We start from the raw sequence: 23,772 nt of genomic DNA, 5'->3' as shown, positions 1-23,772 counted from the left end.
GCCAGGGCGGCCGGGGAGTGGTAGAGGAAGAGCCCACCTGGCAGGGCCGGTCCTGGCACGTAGGGCAGTGGGAGATGCCGTGTGTTGTAAGGTTGAGGTCATGGAAGACGATCTCCTCGCCTTGGATGCGCAGCTCACGTACACAGCCTGGTGTGTGGGGCAGGATTGGGGGAAGCAGGGTGAGCGTGTGGAGGGGATGGGAAGCTGACCAGCTACAATCTGCATCTATAGAGCGCCCACCCCCTCACCCCAACCCCCCTGTTTAGCTCCTGGGGCTCTAGAACCAGCCAGGAAAGTTTAGCTGGGGGAGAAGGAAGGCTCACCTACAAAGCCGCTACTGAGCCCAGCCTTGGGGATGGCACCGTAGTCAGGATAGCCACCCAGATACAGCTCCTCGTTCAGGTCTAAGCCTTGAAACTTGCCCTGTGGAGGTGGGTAAGTCAGGCCCAGCTACTGGGGTAGGCACAGGCTGGGAACTGGGAATTGGGGGGGAACGGGACGGCAGGCTGGTTCTTACCTGGGAGGTCCCGTTGACAGGGGCCAAATTGCCCACGATCAAAGACCCCTGAGTGAGGCTTCGTAGCAGGGTCACGGTGTGGAACTGGCCTAGGGCCAGAGGTGTGGGGTGGCGGATAGTGGCCATGCCAGAGCCTGCATCAAATCTGCTCCATGAGGTGGGACGGGGGCAAAAGGAAAAAAGAAAGAAAGAAAGAAAGAAAGAAAGAAAGAAAGAAAGAAAGAAAAAAGAGTGTTTGTAAGTGTGGCTTCAGACAGGCCCAGGCTGGGCAAAAGGATTCAGAGGAAGGATAGCGCCATTTCTTATAGTGCCGGCTATGACGTTTCTGTCCTTGCTTGGCTTCCCCAACTACAGTGGGTATCCCCATAACACACAACTTGACCTGTTCTGTTCATATGTGTAACACTGCCTGGCTCATGGTAAGAGTCAATCAAGTAATTATTGGATGTGAGAATGATCAGTGGGAGGATGAATGAACAAATGGATGAATGGATGGGTAAATTGATGGATATGTGAATAGATGGATGGATGGATGGATGGATGGATGGGTGGGTAGATGGATGGATGGATGGATGGATGGATAGATGTATGTATGTATGTATGTATGTATGTATGGATAGATGGATGGATGGATGGATGGATGGATGGACAGGTGATGTGAATGAACGGATGAAGATGGATGCATGAGTGGGTAGATAAATGGGATAGAGAGTAATGACCAGATGGACAGGTAAATGGATGGATGGGTGGACAGACAGGTGGACAAATGGATGGATGGGTGAATGGGATGGATGATGGATGAAAGAAGTAGATAGTTGAATGGATGGACAAATAGATCGAGTCCTGGCCTACAGTCGTCCTAAGTTATTTGAAGCTCTCTCCTCGGCCTAGCTGGGCTATGATGCCTACTCCGGTAGACTGAGTAGCCATCAAGGGGAACAGCTGCAACCCCTCTCTCTCTAGACTCACCACTGTATACCTCAGCCCAATGCAGAACATGCCCAACTAAGACCCTGGGTCCAAACCCCAGCCCATGGCTCCCGGAAGACAGGAAGTTAGAGATCTCACCGGAACTCAGGTCTTCCGCCCACAAGGCCAAAGGAGATGAAGTCGGGCTGCCTGTTGGCCAGGTTGGTGGGACTCCCTGGGATCCGCTTCTGCCCATTGTACAGCAGCATCCCTGGAGGGCACAGCAGCGTGAGCAGCCTCCCCATCTCTGGGTACCAGCCCTCTGTCACGCTCACCTAAGCTTTTTTTTTTTTTTTTAAGATTTATTATATTATTATGTATACAGTATTCTGCCTGCATGTTTACCTGCAGGCCAGAAGAGGGCATCATATCTCATTATAGATGGTTGTGAGCCACCATGTGGTTGCTGAGAATTGAACTCAGGACCTTTGGAAGAGCAGCCAGTGCTCTTAACCTCTGAGCCATCTCTCCAGCCCCCCACCTAAGCTCTTGACCCAGTCCTCAACCTTCCTAATTCTGTGACCTCTTAATACAGTTTTATGTTGTGGTAACCCCTACCCATAAAACTATTTTCCGTTGAGCCAGGCGTAGTGGTGCACGCCTTTAATCCCAGCACTCAGGAGGCTGAGGCAGGCGGATCACTGCGAGTTCCGAGGCTAGCCTGGTCTACAAAGTGAGTCCAGGACAGCCAAGGCTACACAGAGAAACCCTGTCTCAAAAACAAAACAAAACAAAACAAACAAACAAACAAAAAACCAAAAAACTATTTTCGTTGCTACTTCATAACTGTAATTCTGCTACTGTTATGAATCCTAATGTACATCTTAGGTGAACACCCATGAAAGGATCATTTGACACCCCCAAAAGGGGTCATGACCCCACAAGTTGACAACCACTGTCTTCTTGAGCCTTTCCACTCTATAATCTCGCACTCTGGCACATGGTCAGGGCCTGAGGAGAAGGTGCTTTGCTAAGAGCTCCAAGATAGGATCTGATTTTGGGGCTTGCACCCTTGGGGTTGCCTGAAGGAGGAGAGGGAGGTAGAAACTCACCTGAGTAGAGAAGGAGGCCTGGGAGTGAAAGTGAGAGACCAGCAAGATGAGAGGATGAGGGGAGGGAGAGAGAGGGAGAGAGGTCAGATAAACAGAATGATGAGCCAGACAGGAAGATGAGCCAGGACGGCCGGGCATCAAGGCACCCATGCAGCAAGACCAGGTGGAGGCCGGAATGTCACAAAGGAGGGATGGAAAAGCAAGGAGACAAGAAAAACCCAAGGGGCTCTGGACAGGACAGGGGGTTCAGTTAGGGTTCATACCGTGATGAGAGATCCAAGAGACACGTCCCCACCTCCACCCCCACCCCAGGCCAGGGCTCCCACAAGGCGCCCACTCACCATCTGCAGAGTCTGGCCGGAAGGTGATCTTGATCTCAAACTTCCTGTAGGCATCTTTGATGGTGGGGAGCGGCAGGAAGGAGTAAGGTGTCTGGGTGAAGTAGGGTACCACTCGCTCTGCAGAGAGAGAGAGAGAGAGAGAGAGAGAGAGAGAGAGAGAGAGAGAGAGAGAGAGAGAGAGAGAAGAGAGAAAGAGAGAAAGAGAGAAAGAGAGAAAGAGAGAGAGAGAGAAGACTGTCAGAGAGACGCCTGTGGGTGAGTTGGCATGTGCTGCCTATTAGGGCTGGACTTGTCCTACCTGGCACCTGCAGATAGGCAAAGGCTTTGACCTTGCCCTGCCGGTTGGTGGCAGTGCACACATAGGTGCCAGCGTCCTCGGGACGAACCGATGGCAGCATCAGCATGTTGTTCTCTAGGCGGCTGTTGGGGGGCAGGTCGCCATCCACCTACAAACACTGGTACTGAAGGCCTGGCCTCGGCTCATGCCCCTACCTCTGCCCCAGGCCTGTCTTTGAATTGGACGTTCACTCTTGGCCAGCTCTTGTGGCACTGAGCTGGCTCGGAGCTCGCCCTCGCCCAGAGGAATGTCGGCTGGCACCTGCGCAGCATTTACCTTGCTCCAGGTGATGGTCGGAGTGGGGTAGCCTGAGGCCATGCATGGGAAGACAGCTGCAGAGCCAGCAGGCACTCGGACCTCTGGAGGAGTTGAGATCTGGGGCAAGGCTGAAGGGGGCAAACAGAGACCACCATGTGATGGCCTCCCCCAACTTTGTGCCACCATATGCTTTTCTTTTTCTTTTCTTTCTTTCTTTTTCTTTTTCTTTTTTTGGTTTTTCGAGACAAGGTCTCTCTGTGTAGCCTTGGCTGTCCTGGACCCACTTTGTAGACCAGGCTGGCCTCGAACTCATAGCGATCCGCCTGCCTCTGCCTCCCAAGTGCTGGGATTATAGGCGTGCGCCACCACGCCTGGCTCACCATAAGCTTTTCTAGTCTTCATTTCACTCTGGGAGAAAGGCCCTGTGCCCACTGCATGAATAAGGGGACTATGGCTGCTCACTCCTGGTTGGACAGAGCTAGCTAGGGTTGCAGCTCAGGCCCAGGCTGGCTGACATCACCTCCTGCCTGAGCAGACAGCTGTAGACCTGGGACCTGAGAAGAGGACACTAGGGTAGCAGAGGTAAGTAGGATGAAGGAAGTGTCAGAGTTCGGAGTAAAATGAATTGCCTTTAAAGAAAACAGGTTCTGGCGAGGGGGGGGGGTGTGGGGGCTGGAGAAATGGCTTCAGAGGTTAAGAGCACTGTCTGCTGTTCTAAAGGTCCTGAGTTCAATTCCCAGCAATCACATGGTGCCTCACGACCATCTATAATGAGATCTGAAGCCCTCTTCTGGTGTGCAGGTGTACATGCAAGATTGTATACATAATAGTAAAAAAAAAAAACTTAAAAAAAAAAAGGTTTGTGTTTATTGTGTATCTATAGTGTTTTACTTCTTATGATGTTTTGTTTATTTATTTATTTTAAGTTACATTTATCTGTTTGCGTGTTTATGTTTGTGTGTGTGTGTGTCCACACAGCACAGCATGTATATGGAGCTCAGAGGACAACTTGCGGGAATCTGTTCTCTCCTTCCACCGTGTGGGCCCTGGAGCTTGACAGTAAGTGCCTTTACCTCATCTCCACCTCCTTTTTGAAAAGGCTCTCGTAGCCCAGGCTGGTCTCTACCCATCCTATGTAGCATAGGCTAGTCTTAAACTTATGATTCCTCTTGCCTTTACCTTGGACGTGCTGGATTATAGGTGTATGTATGTTTGCTTGTTTTGAGATGATGTCTTATTATGTAGCCTAGCCTGGCCTTGAACCAGAGATTTTTCTTCCTCAGTCTCCTGAGTGCTGGAATGCAAGCGTGTATCACCCACTCTTGGCTTCATGTTGTCTGTTTCTGTAAAGTCTACTTTCAGACTAGGATGTGGGTCTCCTCCATCTGAGTAAGGGCTACTTTCCCTCTTACTCTTCCTTTTTTTGGACACAGGGTCTGACTATGTACCCCCAAATGGCCTGGAAAGAGATATGTAGATCAGGCTGGCCTCAAACTCAGGGAGATTGGCCTCTGCCTCTGGAGCCAGCAAAGCCAGGAATTCCCCCCTGCCTCTGCCTTCCCAGAGTTCTGGGGTTAAAGGTGTGCACCACCACACCAGGCCTACTTTTTCCTCTTGCTAGCCCTTGATAGTCTGCTCAGACAAACACTCACATCCATTCATTGGCTGGGAAAGCAATCCCTTGAATATAGACACTAGGAGATCCCCGGGCTGACATAGAAGGAATGAATGATGTAGCAAGTTGGAGCTGGCAGCGCTTTATGGTCCTGTCCCTCCCTGGTCTCTTCCATCATCCCTAGTGATTTTTACCTTGCACCAGCAGCAGCACATGGGACTGGGTGGTGCCAGCAGCATTGGTGGCCGTGCATCGGTACTGTCCCGCGTCAGCCAGCTCCACGTGGGCAATCCTGATGACACTTCCGCTTTGCACGATGCCAGGCCGTAGGCGCCCTCCAACTTTGCTCCACGTGACCTGAGGCTTAGGGTCACCTAGTGCCAAGCACTCAAACTCCACAGAGTGGCCGACTACCACAGTGTGCACAGAGGTACGGACATTGATGAGCACTGAGGGCAAAGCTGGGAGAGAGGCAGAGTGGGTGAGCCAGGCAGGGGCAGGGGCAGGGGCAGGGGCAGGGGCAGGGGCAGGGACAGGGTGATAAGCCAGGCTGCGGGTGGAGAGGGATGGCTTGGAGCTCTAAGCGCTCAGCCATCTCCTGGCTTGCTTTTCATATAGTCACTCACATCCAACAGTTAAGCTTCTGTTTATTCATGCACACAAGGAGCTGCTAAATCAGTCTTTCCTGCTCTGCTGAGCACCCACTCACACGCCCAATCCCTCCCCTCTCCCCTCCCTTGCAAAACCTGTCATCGCCAGTACTCCATGCAAGGGGCAAGCAGGGAAAAGAATTCTCTTTACCGTGCACATGTACAGGGCTCCCTGAGGCGCAGGGACAAACCCCTGCACCACCCCTCTCCTTTCTCATCTCTGGCCCTGCTCTGAAGCCACCTCCTACCTTGAACAATTAGCTGGGCACTGGCCTGGGCTTGTCCCCAAGGCCCGTGGGCCTGACAAATATATGTCCCTTGGCAGCTCTGGTCTAAGTTCTGGATTCTGAGAAGAAAGAAGGGTGACGTCAGAAGTAAAGCCAACAGAAAATGGTTTGCAGCTCTGTAAGTTAAAACAGATGGCCCATGGGGCTGATGGGATGGCTCAGTGGGCAAAGGCGACTGTCCCTAAGCCGGATGACCTGAGTTTAATCCCTGGGTCCTACGTAGTGGAAGAGAATTGACTCTCGCAACCTGTCCTCTGACTTACACGGGTGTGAGCACGAGCACATACAGACAGACAGACAGACAGACAGACACACACACACACACACACACATGCATGCACGCACATGCACAGACACTGGCATGGTCACTCAGACATGCACACACAAACATGAGACAGACCAGCTCCAGGGCCAGCACCAGTGACCAGGATGCAAGTGGGCGGGGTAGTGGACCACACCTTCTCATCTTTCATCCATTCCTCTGTCTGTGGAAACTGGGACTGAACTTTAGGCCTCGCACATGCCAGGCCAGTGTTCTGTCACTGAGCTACAGTCTCATTTGATTCTCACTGTTTATTTTGAGATACACTCTCAACTAAGTTGTCCAGGCTGGCCTTAATACACTCTGTAGCTTTGAATTTATGACACGCCTCTTTCAGTCTATTACAGGCCTGTGCCATAAGGCCTGCCTACCACACCTATCTCAGACAGATTTTGTGCTCTAAGGCTCACTGTCACACTGGCTCAAGGTCTCACAGAGACCAAGCTGCAGATCTCTGGCCCCAGAGTGGTTTTCTTTGTTTTGTTTTGTTTTTTTGGTTTTTCGAGACAGGGTCTCTCTGTGTAGTCTTGGCTGTCCTAGACTCACTTTGTAGACCAGGCTGGCCTCGAACTCACAGCGATCCGCCTGCCTCTGCCTCCCGAGTGCTGGGATTAAAGGCGTGCGCCACCACGCCTGGCCAGAGTGGTTTTCTTGCTTTTAATAATAGTAGGAACACAGTTGGGCACAGTGGCTCAGATCTGTTACCCCCCCACCCCACCCCCTGCAAGACAGGGTTTCTCTGTGTAGCCTTAGCTGTCCTGGACTCCCTTTGTAGACCAGGCTGATCTTGAACTCACAGTGATCTGCCTGCCTCTGCCTCCTGAGTGCTGGGATTAAAGGAGTGCGCCACCATGCCCAGCGTGGCTCAGATCTCTTATCCCAGGGCTTGAGAGGCAGAGGCTGGAGGATCACAGGTAGTTAAGAGGCCAATCTGATCTACATAGTGAGTTTCAGGCCAGCCTGAGCTACAGAGTGAGACCTGGTCTCAGAAATCTAATACCAACAAAACAAAATAAAACAAACAAGCAAACAAACCAAACCAGAATAGAGAGAACACTGGCCGACAGCCTTCCGGTTGCCAAGAAAGCACTAAGCAGTTTGGAGACAACACTTCAGTCTTGTAACTTACTCAAACTGAAAATTAAGACCCAGAGAGGACCAGCAGCTCACTCAAGGATATGGCCCTGTGGTGGGCCCCATACACAGGTTAAGTGACTCAGTCCCCCTGAGCCTTAGGTTGGGGGGGTTAGGTACCTGGGTCCAGCTCACGCCCGACATCACTCACCGGAGGACTCCATCCTGTACACTGTGTCCAGGAGGCAGCTGACCTCCCTCCTTGAGCCAACGAAGGTGGGTGCCCCGCTCGCTGGGCACAGCACAGTGGAACTCAACGCTGGCCCCTATGCTCTTAGTCTCTACCTGGGGAGTGACCTGCACAGTGGGTGTGGATCCTCCTGGGATGGAAGTGTCAGGGAGTTCACCAGAAGGGCCTGTGGAGACATGCAAGATTCATTCCTTCATTCCTTTGTTCATTTATTGAGACAGGGTCTCACGTAGCACAAGCAATCTTCAGACTCACTATGTAGTTAAGGGTGACCTTGAACTTTGAACTTTTCATTTTCCTGCCTGAATGCTGGGTTTACAGGCACATGTCGCCACATCTAGTCTGTGTGGTACTGGGGATTAACTCCGGACCCGTTAAACAAACTCTCTACCAACTAAGCCATGGCCTCAGCCTAAGTGAGTGAGGTTTTACCATAGGATTTTGAGATAAAGGCTCTCATCTGCTGTCCAGACTGATAATAAACTCCTAGGTCCAAGTGCTCTCTCAGCCTAGTGTCCTTCCCACCCCCCCCCCAAAGTAGGGTTTCTCTGTGTAGCCTTCGATGTCCTGGACTCGCTTTGTAGACCAGGCTGGCCTCGAACTCACAGATCTGCCTGCCTCTGCCTCCAGAGTGCTAGGATTAAACACGTGCGCCACCGAGTCCGGCTCAGCCTGGTGTCGTGATGAGCTTGGCCTAAGGTACACACCATCACACCTAAGGTTCTTTTGTACACATGTACACGTCACATCCCTGACACCCTCATCTCAACAACCTAAGGGACATTCTTCTAGCAACTTCTCCAGCCAGACAACAAAGCCCTTTCAGTAAAGATCCACTCATCCACTTGCTCACAGTCATTCATTAGATGCACGTAAGGGCCCCTTGGGAAGGGAAGGTGGCCTAAGACAGGAATGGTTGGGAGGAAAGCACGTGGTTTTGTTGTTGCTGCTTTGTTTTGCTTTCCTCTTTAAAGATGAGAAACACTGAGGTTCAAGGTGAAATAACTTAGCTAATGTTCTCTGGGGCCACAGTCCAGGCTCTTGACCAGTGAGTCAGCTAGGGGCTTTGCTCGTGGAATTCCATGTCCAAAGGCTCGTGTGGCTCCGTAGGAGGCCACAGGGATGCCAAGAGTCTTCGTAGATACGCTAGAGCCCTGGGGCTATAGGAGGCGGCTCTGTTACTCATCACAGCTGTTTCGGTGTTTATGCCACTTTCTCTGGGGCTGTGGTGGACAAGCTCAGGGCTTCTGGGACAAGAGGTCCAGGCCCTGCATTGAGTGCCCTCTCTGCCTGGCAGGCAATATAGCAAAGCAGGATAGAAAGTAGACTGAAAGCTAGAACTAAGAACACCAAAGGATGGAGGGTCTTCCTGGATATGGAAGCTGCCTCAGGCCTTAGAGAAGGCCACTGGAGAGGGATGGAGGCCTTTGTATCCCAAGTGTACATACTGGTCAACCACAGGCTTTCAGGGAAGCCGACTCTCGGTTTCCCACAAAGACTCCAGCTGCTTACCTTGGACCAGTACTTGGGCAAAGGCCTCCGCGGAGCCCACTTTGTTGGAGACCTGGCAGCGGTAGCGGCCAGAGTCTGCAGGGCCGGTGGGCTCCAGGTGCAGCAGCTGGTTCCTGGCAACAGCCCTTTCAGGGAGGCCGCTGCCCTCGCGGCTCCACTGGAAGGTGAGTGGGGGCGTGCCGTGAGCTAGGCATTGCAGCTGAACCAGCTTCCCTGGCTGCACCAAGGTACGTTCTGGAATTATGGTGGCATATGGAGGACCTGAAGGAAAGGGCAGAGGTCAGGTCCACAGTCGGTAATGCAACCAAGCACTTAGGGCCCAGGAGGAGACATGGGTGGCAGCCAAGGAAGGCTCTGGGTGTCTTCTAGAAGCATGAGGTTCTACCCAAGGAGGAGGTTAGCAGGGGAACATAGACCCCCATGGGACATTGACAGGAACCCCCGAGGAGAGGGTGTGGGAGCCTTACTCTCCACATGTAGGACAACGGTGGCTTCAGCATGTCCAGCAGTGTTGGTGGCGTTACAGATGTACTGGCCTGAGTCCTGCTGTGCCACCCGGGGAATGACCAGTTTGTTGCCTTCTACCCGGTGCTGCCAGGGCAGTGGGGAGCGCAGCTTGGACCAGTGGATGGTGGGCGGGGGGTTGCCTATGGGGTTGAAAATGGCACTGGTTACTAGGTTGTTTCAGGGACCAGTCAGGTGTGGGGATGATAGAAAAAGGTTCTAAGTGACCTGTCCCTCCATGGGACTGGCTGCATGGATGCTTCTGGGGCGTGGCAGCATCTTCAGATGAATCCAAGCCCCAGAATAGCACTGTTCTGCCTTTCTGTGGGTCCCCACCACCCCACACCTGTGGCTGAGCAGTGTAGAGTGGCCGTGTGTCCAGCCTCCAAGGTCAGCTCAGCTTCTTCAACTTGGACTTGGGGGGCACCTGGGGCCGTGGTGCCAGTGTCCACGATCACCTCCACCTCCTTCTTTGCCATGCCTATGGTATTCTGGGCGAGGCACAGATAGGTGCCTGCATCTGATGGTTTAGCTGATGAAATCTAGAAGAAACCAGTCAAGTTTCGGGGGTGGCCAGCAGAGAACCCAGATACTGATTCCTTCTCTTGGATTTTGGTTATTGTTTCTCAGCTAGGGTCTCATGTAGCCCAGGCTAGCCTAGAACTCTCTTTGATGATGTTCTTGATCTCCTGATCCTCCTGTCTCCACACCCTGAATGCTTCAAGCACAGGGACATGCTACCGTGATTTGTTACGTGGAATGGAAGCCAGGATGCGGGGTGTGGTTGGCAAAGCTCTTTCTCCATCGGGCTCCATCCCCAGATGCCTTCTTTTGTTGTGGCTCCTCTGTGTGCTGCTGGAAGGCTGACCCTCACACTTCCCCAGAAGTCCATCCATCTGCTTGGTGGCCAACCTACCCATCACTCAACTACCTGTCCATCCAGGCTCCCAAGCCGTTCTTCTTCCTTTTATTTTCCACCTTCCTTCCTTCTCTTCTCCCATGATGCAATCTTACCTACCAACCTCCACTTCCCTGTTCATCTACTTCCGCCCCCTCTAGGCACCTGTTCCATTCAGGCCCTAGAAAGGACCTCGGGGCCACCCATGGAGCAGCCCCGACCTCACCTTCAGCGTCGCGTGGCTGTTCAGGACCCCAACCATCCATGGCTCCACCTTGACAGGGGTCCCGAGTCGGCTCCAACGGGGGGAAGAGCGGGGTTCCCCAGAACTGATGCACTCCAGGGTGATGTCATTCCCCATTTTCACATGCACGGGGCCCTCGGGGAGCACAGACACCGTGGGGAGCCCTGAGGGGGAATGACATGTGGAGTTTTGGGTCACACACGAGTCACAGTCTGCGGCTGAATACCACTCGTGAAAATTAGCTTAGGGGGAGGGCGGTGGTGGGACAGGTTTTAAACCAGGAGGAACTGGGCTGGGAAGAGGGGCAGAGCCATAGATTGATGTCTCTTACCATACACACTGAGATTGACGACACTCTGGGCCACACCATAGGCATTGGAAGCCACGCAGCGATAGGCTCCATGGTTGCTAGGCCGGGTGCCCACAATGGTAATGATGGAGCCATTGGGGCTGATGTGGACGTTGTCTGCAGGGTTACGTTAGGAAAGTGTGACGGTTAGTCTTAACTCACTCTCCCTCCCCCCCTGTAATTTTTATTTATTTTATGTGAGTGCTCCATCTGCATGTACACCTGCATGCCAGAAGAGAGCATCAGATCTCAGTATAGATGGTTGTGAACCATTATGGGGTGCTGGGAATTGAACTCAGGACCTCTGGAAGAGCAGACAATGCTCTTAACCACTGAGCCATCTCTCCAGCCCCTGCTAACTGTCTCCGGACAGGCTCTAGATTACCTAGGTTAGGGTAATGGGCATGAAGGCTCATGTTAACTGTGGAGAAAGCTGTGCCCTGGGCAGGGAACTCTGGGCTGTATGGAAAGAGCGTGAGCTAAACAGTGACATCATCGCTTGCTGCTTCCTGATGTGGATACCGTGTAATCAGCTGCTCCATGTTCTTGCTGCCTTGACTTCCCTGCTTTGATGGACTGTAACCCTTAAGCTGTGCCCCGACCCCAACCCCGACCCCTGAGTTGCTTTCTCTGGGGTATTTTATCACATCAACACTAAGGAGGAAGGCAAGAGAGGGATAGCCCACTGTTGATCCTTTGTGTCTGGGCATGGGACTTGAAGTTGCAGATGGCAGAAAGCGAGAATCCTGGGGGGGGAGGGTCTCCTGGGTCCTGCTCCGTCACTACATGGATGGGTTCAAGCCTTACTCAGCGCCACTCAAGAACATGGTACGGACTCAGTTTTCCGCCTTGACCTTCCCACCGGAAGGCCCCCCCTCCTGCCTCCAGCCCAGGCAGTTAGCCACTCACCCTCCAGCTCTTGGTTCCGCATCTTCCACTCAAGGCTGATGGGCATCGCTCCCTCGTGAATAAGGCACTTGAAACTGGCGTCTTGGCCCTGCTTTACTATGCTGCTGGGCGGCTCGATGGAAATGACGGGGCTCCTGAGGCCTGCACGGAGTCCGAGGGTCAGGTTCTAGGCTCAGTAGGGTGGGGCTGGCTCCACCCGGGTAGGTAGGTCCTGCCTGGCCACCAGGCCCCATTCCCCACCCATGGCATTCCTCATACTCACGGTAGGAAGACCCCTCACTGGGAGGGACTGTGATCGTGAAGGAAGCCTCATGCTCAGGGCGGGAGCCACCAGCCACTCGGCACACATACTCCCCAGAATCAGCAGGGGAGATATGGTGGAGCCTCAGCAGGGAGCCGTGAGTCTGCCACAAGAGATGGAGAAGGAAGCCATCAAGGATTCTGTTGATGAGGCAAGTTCCCAAGTGAGGCTGTTCTCCAGGAGACTCCGGAGCTAAGTAGGCCTCACCGAAGGGGCTAAAGGAGCTTCCTACACTAAATCTCTGAGGAAACACATTCAGATGCTAGCTGCCAAGCAATGCTAGGTCTCTCTCAGCAACTGGTCTCTTGGTCTGGGGCGCTCTTCCCTGACAGATGTCTAGTTCCCATGATCCCATGAATGCTGGAGTGCACGTGAGGCAACTATAGGAGGAGAGCTTGCCTACCCTGGGCTTCTCCCCCACCCTGACCTAGTACCTGGTGTCTCGCAGGCAGGCTGCCCCCTCGTTTGTGCCACGTGACCTGGGCGTGGGCTTGCCCTGGTACCACACAGTTCAGATCCAGAGTCTGCCCTTCAGCCAAGTGGGAGGAGGAAGATTCTATATAGATGGGCTGGGCCAGTCCTGGGGCTGTGGGCACAGAGATGGACAACAGTCAAGGGTCCTGGGGTGAGGACAAGGACCTCACTGTGTCAGTCTTCTTAGAGGTGACATGGCTGTGCCATCGGAAAGCCAGTGCCCCGAGAACAACGCCATGCCTAGCCAGGTGCCCTGACAAATGTCATCCCAGAATTTAAGGCAGAGAGGAGCGCCTTACCCACAACTCCATGTCACTCACCAGGGATGGGGCTAGGGTCAGAGGCCTCGATAGTGACCAGAACAGAAGCCTCCAGGGTGCCTGAGCTGCCAGTCACTTGGCACGAGTACTCGCCAGAGTCCGCAGGGGACACACGGTTCAGCCTCAGTATGTGGCCATGGACCTGCACAGAGGGGATAGAATGAGGGAAGGGCTGGGAAGCCTCCAGGTGCCCCACCCTGGGCTATACAAAACTCTGCCTTATGCAATAGAGTTTAGGAAGTAGGCTCTTGAGGAAGTGGTGTCCCTGTTATGCCCAGTTTGCTTGCAACCCCTTGCTCCTAGTGGCTGTACAGAATTCCCCAAACTATCAGTGACTGCTGAGGCCTCTCTCCCTTTATGGATGGGCTCAGGAAGGGGGTGGGCACTTGCTATTTTTTCCAGACTCTGTACCTGGTGCCCGGTGGGCAGGCTGCCTCCACGTTTGTGCCATGTGACCTGGGCATGGGCCTGCCCAGGAACCACACAGCTTAGATCCAGGGTCTGCCCCTCAGCCACTCGGGAGGAGGAGGTCTCGATTCGGATGGGTGGGACTCCACCTAGGGTAGGGGTACAGCTAGCGTCAATGGCTAAGGCCTCTCAGCCTCTCCCTGGGTTCCCTACTGCGCAGACCAGATTTGAGGGGAGAGAGTGGCTTCTTTCCTTTTCCAGGCCACTGAGACCTGGAGGGAAGAACTACCTGAGAATGGGGCCTCCTCTTTGTCTTAGTCCGCCCCTACCCCACAACCTTGGGCTCTCTTTTATTTTTGGTTGTAAGCCTAGACTTTAACAGCTGAGTCATCTCTCCAGCCCAACCCTTGTACTCTCAAGAGTCACTGTGCTGGGGCTGGAGAGATGGCTCAGAGGTTAAGAGCACTGTCTGTTCTTCCAAAGGTCCTGAGTTTAATTCCCAGCAACCACATAGCAGCTCACAACCATCTACAATGAGATCTGGTGCCCTCTTCTGTCATGCAGACACACCTGCGGGCAGAACACTGTATAAATAATAAATAAATCTTACTTCCCAATCTTCAGGGAGATGGTAGCTGAGAACTCAGACTGAAAGAGGTCAACTCCTACATGGCCATATTACATGTGATCTTTCGAAAGGTACCTTGTGCCTCCCACCATTTCCCCAACTGTAAAATGGAGAGCCGTCCTCTGACCTCAGGGCTAGCAGGATGGAGTGTGGTTAGCGTGTATGTAAGGAGGACTGGTATCTGGGCTTACGGCTTACAACTCAGGCATCACACCTGCTGAGCTTCCGTCACGACTGTTTCCTGGCTCCGCACCACTGTCAGTTCCCAGGTTTCCCTTTAATTGAATCACTTTTAAAACTTTTCAAGTCCTTAGTCCCACTCTAGTGATATCTACCACAAATCACAACAGATCCGAGGAGCTACAGTTGTTAATAGACCACACCTAGTAGACACACTCATTGAGACACACCTCAAATGAGCGCTAACACCCCACAGGGCAAGCTCAGGCTCTAGGACCTCACTGGATTGCCTATACAGTGAGACAGAAGAGGGTAGGAACCCCACTGTCCTTGGTCCACGGCAATATGGAGAGGCAAAGTTCTTTGGGTGACATCTCCAGGTAGAGATATTGGGACCCAAGTCCACTGATGCCACACTTGAACGCTTGTGTTCTCAAGCCCCTGAGAGAGAGACAGGACCCACACCGCATGGCCTGACCCTCGGTTCTGGAACAGGAGGGTGGGCAAGAGACAGGAGGCAGAAGTCTGGGATCAGATGCCTCCTGTCTCCAGACCCTTTTCTTTTGCCCAACTCAGCTGCTGTTCTCCCCCCCCGGGGCCCTTGTCTCTTTTTCCAGACCCACACAGGAATCCTCACCAGGGACGTGGACATTAGAGGCAGATGCTGTAATGGAGACCAGGACCGAAGCCTCCAGAGGGCCAGAGCTGCTCAGAACACTGCACACATACTCGCCCGAGTCCGCTGGCGACACCTGGTACAACCGCAGCCTTGAGCCATGGGTCTGGTCAGGGGTGGGGCAGAGACAGAGGAGCAGGGTGAGGTGTTAACCAAGAGCCCTGGAAATTGAGAGCCTGGGTCTAGCCTTCCTTCCATCCAGGTGTGCGAGGCAGCCTCCCACCCCCACCCCGGGCGCTCAGGCCTCCCTCCTAAACTGGGGCTCCCAGACAGCATTTCTGATTTCACTTCCATTCCATACCTGATGATGAGCAGGCAGGCTGCCCCCTCGCTTATGCCATGTGACCTGGGCATGGGCCTGCCCAGGGACCACACAGTTCAGATCCAGGGTCTGTCCTTCAGCTACATGCGAAGAAGAGGACTCAATTCTGATGGGTGCAGCACCGTTGGGGGCTAAGGACGGAGGAGAACAAGTTGACTCCAGTCAGATTCTCAAGTGGGGTTTAGGATCCATAACACAGAAAACCTGTAGCCCAGAGCAGTCTCAGCTATCCCTTGGCAAGCACTAACAGTGTGCCGGGCACTGCTCTAAGGGCCCACATCCTTGACTAACTCGTTTAACCCTCACAAGTCCATATGCGGTGATGATGGAAATGTCCTTTTATATGGGCTTTATTTTTATTTATTTTTTAAGTATTTAATTTAAATTTATGTGTGTTGGTGTGAGGGTGTCAGATCTTGGAGCTACAGACAGTTGTGAGCTCCCAAGTAGGTGCTGGGAATTGAACCCGGGGCCTTTGGAAGAGCAGTCTGTGCTCTTAACCACCGAGCCATCTTTCCAGGCCCTATTTTTATTTTTATTAAAAAGATTTTTAAAAAAGTTTTTCTTTTTCAGTTTTTGAGACAGGGTATCTCTGTGTAGCCTTGGCTGTCCTGGACTCGCTTTGTAGACCAGGCTGGCCTCAAACTCACAGCGATCCGCCTGCCTCTGCCTCCCGAGTGCTGGGATTAAAGGCATGCGTTATCACTCCCACACTCCCAGCTCACATCCAGTGTTTTTATGTAGGCTCTAACTCAGTGTGGCAAGAACTTTCCTGAAAAAGCTAGCTCCCAACCCTACAAATCAATTTTTTTTCCTTCTTCTGCAGTACTTGGGTTGAATCTAGGGTCTTTTGTATGCTGGGCAAGCATTCCAGCACCTAGCTACATCCCAGCCCTCTTTTCAATTTGGTTTTTAAGATGGGGGGGTCTCACTAAGTTGTATAAACTGTCCTTAAACTTTTATTTATTTATTTTTTGGTTTTTTCTTTTTTTTTTTTTTAAGATTTATTTATATATTATGTATACAGTGTTCTGCCTGCATGTGTGCCTGCCTGCCAGAAGAGGGAATCAGATCTCATTATAGACAGTTGTGAGCCGCTATGTGGTTGCTGGGAATTGAACTCAGGACCTTTGGAAGAACAGTCAGTGCTCTTAACCTCTGAGCATCTCTCCAGGCCCTGTTCTTAAACTTTTGACTCTCCTGTCTCAGCTCCCCAACTTTCTGAGATTATAGACTTTAAAAAAATAAAAATAAAAAGGCCTTTGCCACCAGGCCTGCCTTATTAACTATAATTGCCACACAAGGCTAGTGGGCGCCATTTAGATATGAGGCTTTATGGAGCAGGGGCGATCTGTGTCCCCAGTTCATTGTCAAGGATACTGAGACTGGGAGCGAAGCATAACTTACTTTGTCCTGCAGTGACGCAGCAGGATTTGAACACAGACTCTCTTTGTAAACCCTTGCTCTCACCTACCCCCAGGTCTATGGGCGTCCACTCAAGGCTCCCCTTCCTAGGAAACTGTGTTTCCCTGTCCCTTTCCTGGTTCAGCAGTCCGACTCACCAGAGGGGCTGTTGGCGCTAGGGGACACCGAGACCATGATGGAGGTCTCCTGGGCGTCGATGTTGTTGTTGGCTCGGCATACGTACTCGCCGGAGTCAGCCACTGACATCTGGTGTAGCCGTAGGCGAGAGCCATGGGCCTGGGACAGGTGGAGATGGAACAGAGAGACAGAGCTGGGGTCAGGGGCCACAGGCCCCGCCCCCCGACTCCAGCTTCCCTCACCACACCAGCTGAGGCTACCTTATTTATTTTTGTGTATAAGTGTTTTTGTGCGTGTGCATATATGGGCGTGAGTGTGGTGTCTGTGTATGTGCTGGTACACACGCCTGTACAGGCATGTGGAGGCCAGAAGAGGGCGCCAGGTATTCTCCACTCTCATTGCTTGCTTTGTTCCTTTTGAGGCAAGGTCTCTCTGTGACCTTGGAGTGTTCTGCCACCTAGGCTGGCAGCCAGCAAGCCCCAGAAGCACCCTCTCTCAGTGTTGGAATTACAGGACCATATCTGGCTAATACTCACACATGAGTGCTGGGATCTGAACTCAGGTCCCCACACAGACCAGAAAGAACTGGACTTTTTACTATACAGCTGAAGAGAGCTTTGAACTTCTAATCCTCCTGCCTTCACCCCCTCAGGGCTAGGAACACAGCACAACTGGTTTGTGTGGGGCCGGGGAGGAAGGCCCTGTGCAAGGCGAGCAGGCTACCAAGCAGGCTACACCTCTAGCCAGCTGGCTGCCTTTTGCTGGAGTGCACTGGGCATGAGAAGGAGCCCTGCCACCCTGAGAGATCAAAGGGCCACCCCCACTCCACAGTTCCTCTCCTCACCTGGTGTCTGGAGGGCAGGCTACCCCCACGCTTGTACCATGTGATGGTGGCCTGGGGCTGCCCAACCACCACACAGTTCAAATCCAAGGTTTGTCCTTCTACCACTGTGGGAGAGGAGGTCTCAATCCTCATTGGTGGGGAGACACTGGGGACTGAGGGCAGAGCAGGGTAGGAGAAGAGAACGCGATTAGACAATAGTGACAATGCTGGGGACCTCTGGCTCCCAAAACACTCATTTGCCCAGCTCCTTGTCCACCATATTCGCACCGTGGGATGGACCTCTGCTCTCGATGGTGACGATGAGTGAGGTCTCCTGGGAGCCAGCGCCGTTACTGACATGACACACATACTCTCCGGAGTCCGCTGGGGTCACTTGAGGGATCCGGAGACGGGAGCCCACAATCTGGAGGGGCAGATGGCAGTGAGTGGTGGTAGCTGTGGCTAAGCATCATAGGTGCTGCCTGACACGGGATCCTGGAAGTCCCCTCCCCCACCAGCAGCAGCCTCAGTGCCTTCTTGAGGCTCCTGGTGTGATATTCTCTGGGACCTGTGGGAGGAGCCTCTAGTAGTCTCTGTGCTGTTCCTATACTTCACCCCCATAAAGGCCTACTGATCCACCCGGAGTGGGTCCCACCTGTCACAGCCTGCTGTCATTTAGCATGCCAGCATCCCTTTCGTATGAAGGCTGATATCTGTTTTACTCTGTTGGGCTCAGCAGTGCCAGGCACAAGCAATGGCTTCAGCAATCTCTTTTGGGGCGGGGGGCTCAAACCAGGGCCAGCAGGATCAGTCTATACCCCAAGGCCAGACCAAGCCTCCCAAGCAGAGGTCCTCAGTGCTCAGTGTTTGTTGAGTGACTGAATGAGTGCAGGGGTAGGGACTAGAATCCTCTCTGCACTTCCTACCACGCTGCGGTCCTATCTATTATTGGCTCTGTACCTGATGCCGGCTGGGCAAGCTGCCTCCACGTTTATACCAGGTGATGGTGTGGGGGGTGAGGCTGGCAACCAGACAGTTGAGGTCCAGAGTATGCCCATTGGCCAGTGAAGGTGTTGAGGACTCGATGCGGACAGGGTGCACCACGCTCTGGGCTGGGGTGAGACCAGAACGCAACGTGTGGGTGTGGCTTGGGTGCAGCTGGGCCCCTCAAAGCCCCTGCTAGTCACTGAAATCCCTAAGACACTCACGGTGGGAGGAGCTGGGGTGCTGCTGGATGGTGACAAGGACAGAAGCTTCATGGGTGCCTGAGCCACTGACCACACGGCACACATACTCCCCGGAGTCAGCTGGGGTCACCTGGAGCAGTCTCAGCCTTGAGCCGTGTACCTGAGAGGAGTCAGGATAAAGGCACCGGGTTGAGAGACCAGCACGACAGCCACCTACCACGCTAGTTGCTTTCCCTGGCTCCCTCCCAGGTCAGTTAGCTAGTGATGGCACAGGTTAGGACGCGTTGAGTCTCTTTGGACCTGCTGCCTGACATACTAAGGGCTTGCAGAGACTCAGCCAGTACTTGTGACACAGGCATTCATTTGACAGATGACCTTAAGGATCAGAGAAGGGAAGCAACTGGCCCAGGGTCACCCAGCAGGCAAGTGGCAGGGTGCCTTTGAACTGCAATACTCTGGGATTCACAGCCTGTGCGCTTCACTTCCCAGCAACGAGGGCTCTCTGGGCTCTTCCTTTGCTTCCCACCTCCTACCTGATGCCGGGCAGGGAGGCTGCCCCCACGCTTGTGCCAGGAGATCTGGGGGTGAGCCTGCCCAGCAACAAGGCAGTTCAGATCCAGGCTCTGCCCTTCTGCCACGTGGGAGGAAGATGACTCGATTCGGACTGGAGGGGTGACCCCGAGTGCTGGCAACAGAGGGCAGAGTGTCAGGCTCCAACAGATGAGAGATGGGTGCGAGTCCGGGGCAGGGACCCCTGGTCTCATGGAGGTGCAGTAGGCAGTGTTGCCTCCATGTCCTGCCACGGCTGCGGTGAGGAGCCTCCCTGTGTGCTATCCAGCCCCATCCTACTGCCGTCCCTTCCCAACATGGCTACTCACCAGGCACAGAGCCAGCAGGCTCGATGGTGACCAGGACAGAGCTCTCCAGAGGCACGGACCCTCCCTCTACCCGGCACACATACTCTCCTGAGTCGACAGGAGACACCTGGTACAGCCGAAGCAGGGAGCCATGGGTCTGGCCAAGAGAGGGAACTTATCAGAGGGGGATCCTCCCAGGACCCCCAACACAACACCCATAATCAGCAAACTGCTACCCTTTATGAGCCCCAGGGCTTGGCCATCGGCTTTGGGTCAGCGGGCCTCGTCCTGGGAGTCGGGATGCTGGGAGAAGCCTAGGGGAAACTGGCACCCATCTTTCCACACTGTGTCAATGCTAAGCACACGCTCTTCCATTCTGAGACAAGACGCTCTGCGGTGGCTACCTGACAACTGTAAACACGTCCTTCCGCAGAGGCACACAGAATAGTGCATGATGCAGTCAGTGGGCTCAGAAGGCTGGAAACCCCAGCACACAAGCCGATAGGCTAACCAAGACGGCTCAGCACAATCCACAAGCTGAGATCCCCATGAATACGCAACTGAACGTGGTCCCAAGACGGCTCTGAAAACAGAGTCTAAACCTTGTAGCCCAGAGAGCTTGAGCAACTGGCCTAAAGTCACGGTGGTGGAATCAATTCATACCTAGGCTGGCCCAGCATACGCTTGGGTCTAGTCACAGTAGGACATACCGGAGTGATGGGGCCCATGGCATCATTCTCCCACCCAGAATCCCCCTTCTTATTGGCGCCTTTGCTCCCCTGTCCTCTACCTGGTGCCGGGCAGGCAGGCTGCCTCCTCGCTTGTGCCACGTGACCTGGGCATGGGCCTGTCCTTGCACCACACAGTTTAGATCCAGGGTCTGCCCCTCAGCCACACGAGAGGAAGAGGACTCAATGCGAATGGGTGGCGTGCTCCCGGGGGCTGGAGGGAAATGTCACAGTCAAATAGATTCTCTGAGCTGCCCCAGCCTCCCCTCCCTCCGCAGCCCAGCCCAGCCCAGCCAAGCGGGCTACTCACGGTAGGCAAAGTTGGCGCCTTGGTTGCCTGTGACCTTGACAGTGATGGTGGCCTCCTGCCCATTGCCTGCCCTGCAAACGTACTCTCCAGCATCGACTGGGGAGGCCTGGAAGATGTACAGGCGGGAGCCGCGGACCTGGGCAGCCACGACAGGGGGTGTAAAGAGGTCTTCCCAGAGCCCAGCAGGAGCCCTAAACCTGCCCGCCAGGCTGTGACCCTCACAGAGCCTACAACAAACACATCAAGCGTCTACAATTCTAGGAGTGAGTACCTGGTGCCGGGCAGGCAGGCTGCCCCCACGTTTGTACCAGGTGACCTGCGCATGGGCCTGTCCTGCCACCACACAGTTGAGATCCAGTGTCTGACCCTCTGCCACTGTGGAGGATGAAGACTCAATCCTGACAGGAGGGACAGTTCCAGGAGCTGTAAGGACAGGGGGGAAAGTAGCAGACACTTCCCAAGAGACAGGGCTGGAACTCTCTCTTGGAGCTGGCTCAGCCTTGTAATCTGAGGTCAGGCCCCCATTTCAGAAAATTGACAGCCCCCCCCCATCTTGAACCCTGGAGCTCAATAACTCTGAAGGGCTCAATAACTCTAGGAGGGAGAAGGGGAGGCAGGAGTGGAAACGGAAGGGGAGACATGGTGGAAGATCTGGGGACAAAGCAGTCTGACTCGGCAGGGCCCTGAAGCCAGAGCTTGGGTGGCCTCCTGTGCCCTGTCCCTAACTAGCAGTAAGAGTCATAGATAGGGACAATCATGCCCTAGAAGACTTTTGCCTCTCTTGCAAGTTTCTGTATCACTGGGAGTCACTTACCAGGGAGGGACTCAGCAGGTTCGATGGTGACAAGGACAGAGGCCTCTGTGTGCTCAGAGCCAAAGACCACGTGGCACACGTACTCTCCCGAGTCAGCAGGGGACACCTGGTGTAGCCTCAGCAGGGGACCGTGGGTCTGTGTGAATGGGGTGGGCTGGGGGTCAGGCAAGGCCCAATGTGTTCCCATCCATCCGTCCCCTCTAACAGGCCAGCCCTGCGGTGGCTTTACCTGGTGCCGGGCAGGAAGGCTGCCTCCACGTTTGCGCCACGTCACCTGTGCCTGCCCAGGCACCACGCAGTTCAGATCCAGGGTTTGCCCCTCGGCCACGTGGGAAGACGAGGATTCAATGCGGATGGGTGGAGTGTTGCCAGTGCCTGGGCACAGAGAAGGTGGTTAGCGGTCCAGCCTTGAGCCTCTGGCGCCCCCAAGCAGAGTAGTGAACGCCCTTTCTTTTTTTTTTTCTTTTAAAGATTTATTTATTATTATTATTATTTATACAGTATTCTGCCCACACGTGTGCCTGCCCACCACAAGAAGACACCAGATCTCATTACAAGTGGTTGTAAGCCACCATGTGGTTGCTGGGAATTGAACTTGGGACCTTCGGAAGAACAGATGGTGCTCTTAAACCTCCGAGCCATCTCTCCAGCCCGAGCGCCCTTTCTTATCCCACCTTCACCTCAGGTCTCTGGGCTCATCTGCCCTCGTGATCTTGAGGTTACAAGATGTAGGGACCCAAGGACTTTGTCAGGTCAGGCAAGAGGATGCACAGTAACGTTGCTACTCCCTTCTCAGAACACCTTCCATAGTTTCCCATCATGCCTCATGGGCCCCATGTCACCTATGCGCGTACTCTGACAGCCTCAAGGTTCGGCTAAAGCACAGCCTGACCTGACAGATGTTAAAACCACACCCATACCCAGTAGGGGGACCTACAAATGGCACAGTCTACCCAGAGCAGGAGAATCAGAGGTCAACGGTCAAAGAAGACCAGAGGTCAAAGAAGAAGCTCAGGGTCGATAAAGGGAAGAGTTTAGATTTGAACCCATGTCTGCCCAACTCCCGGCTCTGTATGGAAGCCAACACTGCTGTTTGCATGTGGACTCTCAGGGAGCTTGAAGCAAGCAAAATTCAAATTCACTCCACCCCCAGCCTACTGGCTACCAGATGAGGCAGCAGAGGCTAACAGGATGCCTCCACACCCCGATGGCCCTGGAGAGATCACACAGACATCCCTCTCTGCAGCTGGGCAAGCCTATGGCTCTGTCCCTGTCAACCCCACTGGCACCTCACCTGGAGTGTAGCTAGGGCCTGAATGGGTGCTGTGGAGGACCGAGACAACAATGGAAGCCTCCTTGGGGCCCAAGTCACTCTCCACTCGGCACACATATTCTCCAGAATCCGCTGGTGAGACCTGGGGGAGCCGCAGCCGGGAGCCGTGGACCTGGGTCAGGCAGGGCAAAGGTAAGTGTGGAAGGGGCTGCAGCTATGGGTACCACTCCCTCTGTGCCTCAGGCGGTTCAGTCTGCCAACTCACGCGCTCTACCTGAGCCACGCACATTAGGCTTGGAACTGCTCGACAGCACAGGAGGGCTTGGCAGCTGAAGCGCCAAGGCCTGTGGTTCCTCCCCTCCCCTTCTTCACTCCCCCTACCCCACCCAACCCCCCCAACTCACAGGCTGTCCACAGTCAGTGCCTCAGTTCCCCCAGCCCCAGCCTCAGGCTAGAAAAGCCTCCTACCTGGGCATGGGGAGGCAGGCTGCCCCCTCGTTTGTACCACGTGACCTGGGTATAGGTCAACCCCATCACCGCACAGTTGAGGTCAAGTGTCTGTCCTTCAGTCACAGACGGCGATGAGGAGTCGATCCTGACCGGTACTGAGCTGGTACCTGAGCCTGTGGCCGCAGTGGGGTTAAGCAAAACTCAGAGGGCCTTGGCCCACCTTACCCATAACGTCAGACCCGGAGGCTCCATACCTGAGAGAACGACCACCTGAATGCGGGCCTGAGCGGTGCCTGTGGGGCTGGTGGCCACACAGAGGTAGAAGCCGGCGTCAGCGGCTGTAATTGCTGGGATGAGCAGTGTGGGGATGTCCGTGTTCTCTGACCGGGCC

The 23,772-nt window shown here is 53.9% G+C and overlaps 1 protein-coding gene across 4 annotated transcripts in view; it reads right to left on the bottom strand.

Moving 5' to 3' along the window:
• HSPG2 (heparan sulfate proteoglycan 2) overlaps nucleotides 1-23,772 on the bottom strand; it is a 104,906-nt gene that overhangs the window by 7,730 nt on the left and 73,404 nt on the right. For all 4 annotated transcript variants that reach the window (XM_084787905.1, XM_084787906.1, XM_084787907.1 and 1 more), the window contains 37 exons: nucleotides 23,636-23,771; nucleotides 23,400-23,554; nucleotides 22,953-23,103; nucleotides 21,888-22,033; nucleotides 21,659-21,794; nucleotides 21,116-21,267; nucleotides 20,845-20,980; nucleotides 20,597-20,748; nucleotides 19,828-19,963; nucleotides 19,483-19,634; nucleotides 18,971-19,109; nucleotides 18,723-18,874; nucleotides 18,051-18,186; nucleotides 17,784-17,935; nucleotides 16,960-17,098; nucleotides 15,377-15,528; nucleotides 15,037-15,181; nucleotides 13,595-13,740; nucleotides 13,184-13,325; nucleotides 12,824-12,975; nucleotides 12,351-12,492; nucleotides 12,089-12,229; nucleotides 11,162-11,296; nucleotides 10,813-10,994; nucleotides 10,035-10,230; nucleotides 9,652-9,831; nucleotides 9,185-9,445; nucleotides 7,634-7,838; nucleotides 5,988-6,085; nucleotides 5,284-5,550; nucleotides 3,493-3,602; nucleotides 3,178-3,325; nucleotides 2,880-2,996; nucleotides 1,586-1,697; nucleotides 518-662; nucleotides 324-423; nucleotides 38-147 (listed from right to left, as the gene is read on the bottom strand). In XM_084787905.1, the coding sequence (XP_084644031.1) occupies nucleotides 38-147; nucleotides 324-423; nucleotides 518-662; nucleotides 1,586-1,697; nucleotides 2,880-2,996; nucleotides 3,178-3,325; nucleotides 3,493-3,602; nucleotides 5,284-5,550; nucleotides 5,988-6,085; nucleotides 7,634-7,838; nucleotides 9,185-9,445; nucleotides 9,652-9,831; nucleotides 10,035-10,230; nucleotides 10,813-10,994; nucleotides 11,162-11,296; nucleotides 12,089-12,229; nucleotides 12,351-12,492; nucleotides 12,824-12,975; nucleotides 13,184-13,325; nucleotides 13,595-13,740; nucleotides 15,037-15,181; nucleotides 15,377-15,528; nucleotides 16,960-17,098; nucleotides 17,784-17,935; nucleotides 18,051-18,186; nucleotides 18,723-18,874; nucleotides 18,971-19,109; nucleotides 19,483-19,634; nucleotides 19,828-19,963; nucleotides 20,597-20,748; nucleotides 20,845-20,980; nucleotides 21,116-21,267; nucleotides 21,659-21,794; nucleotides 21,888-22,033; nucleotides 22,953-23,103; nucleotides 23,400-23,554; nucleotides 23,636-23,771 (5,556 nt within the window). The remainder of the gene's footprint in view (nucleotides 1-37; nucleotides 148-323; nucleotides 424-517; nucleotides 663-1,585; nucleotides 1,698-2,879; nucleotides 2,997-3,177; nucleotides 3,326-3,492; nucleotides 3,603-5,283; nucleotides 5,551-5,987; nucleotides 6,086-7,633; nucleotides 7,839-9,184; nucleotides 9,446-9,651; nucleotides 9,832-10,034; nucleotides 10,231-10,812; nucleotides 10,995-11,161; nucleotides 11,297-12,088; nucleotides 12,230-12,350; nucleotides 12,493-12,823; nucleotides 12,976-13,183; nucleotides 13,326-13,594; nucleotides 13,741-15,036; nucleotides 15,182-15,376; nucleotides 15,529-16,959; nucleotides 17,099-17,783; nucleotides 17,936-18,050; nucleotides 18,187-18,722; nucleotides 18,875-18,970; nucleotides 19,110-19,482; nucleotides 19,635-19,827; nucleotides 19,964-20,596; nucleotides 20,749-20,844; nucleotides 20,981-21,115; nucleotides 21,268-21,658; nucleotides 21,795-21,887; nucleotides 22,034-22,952; nucleotides 23,104-23,399; nucleotides 23,555-23,635; nucleotide 23,772) is intronic.

Source organism: Acomys minous, assembly GCF_964271855.1.
Source record: "Acomys minous genome assembly, chromosome: 6".
NCBI classification, from domain to species: Eukaryota; Metazoa; Chordata; class Mammalia; order Rodentia; family Muridae; genus Acomys; species Acomys minous.
Note: the sequence above shows the minus strand (reverse complement) of the source record. Positions and strands in the feature narration are given on the sequence as shown.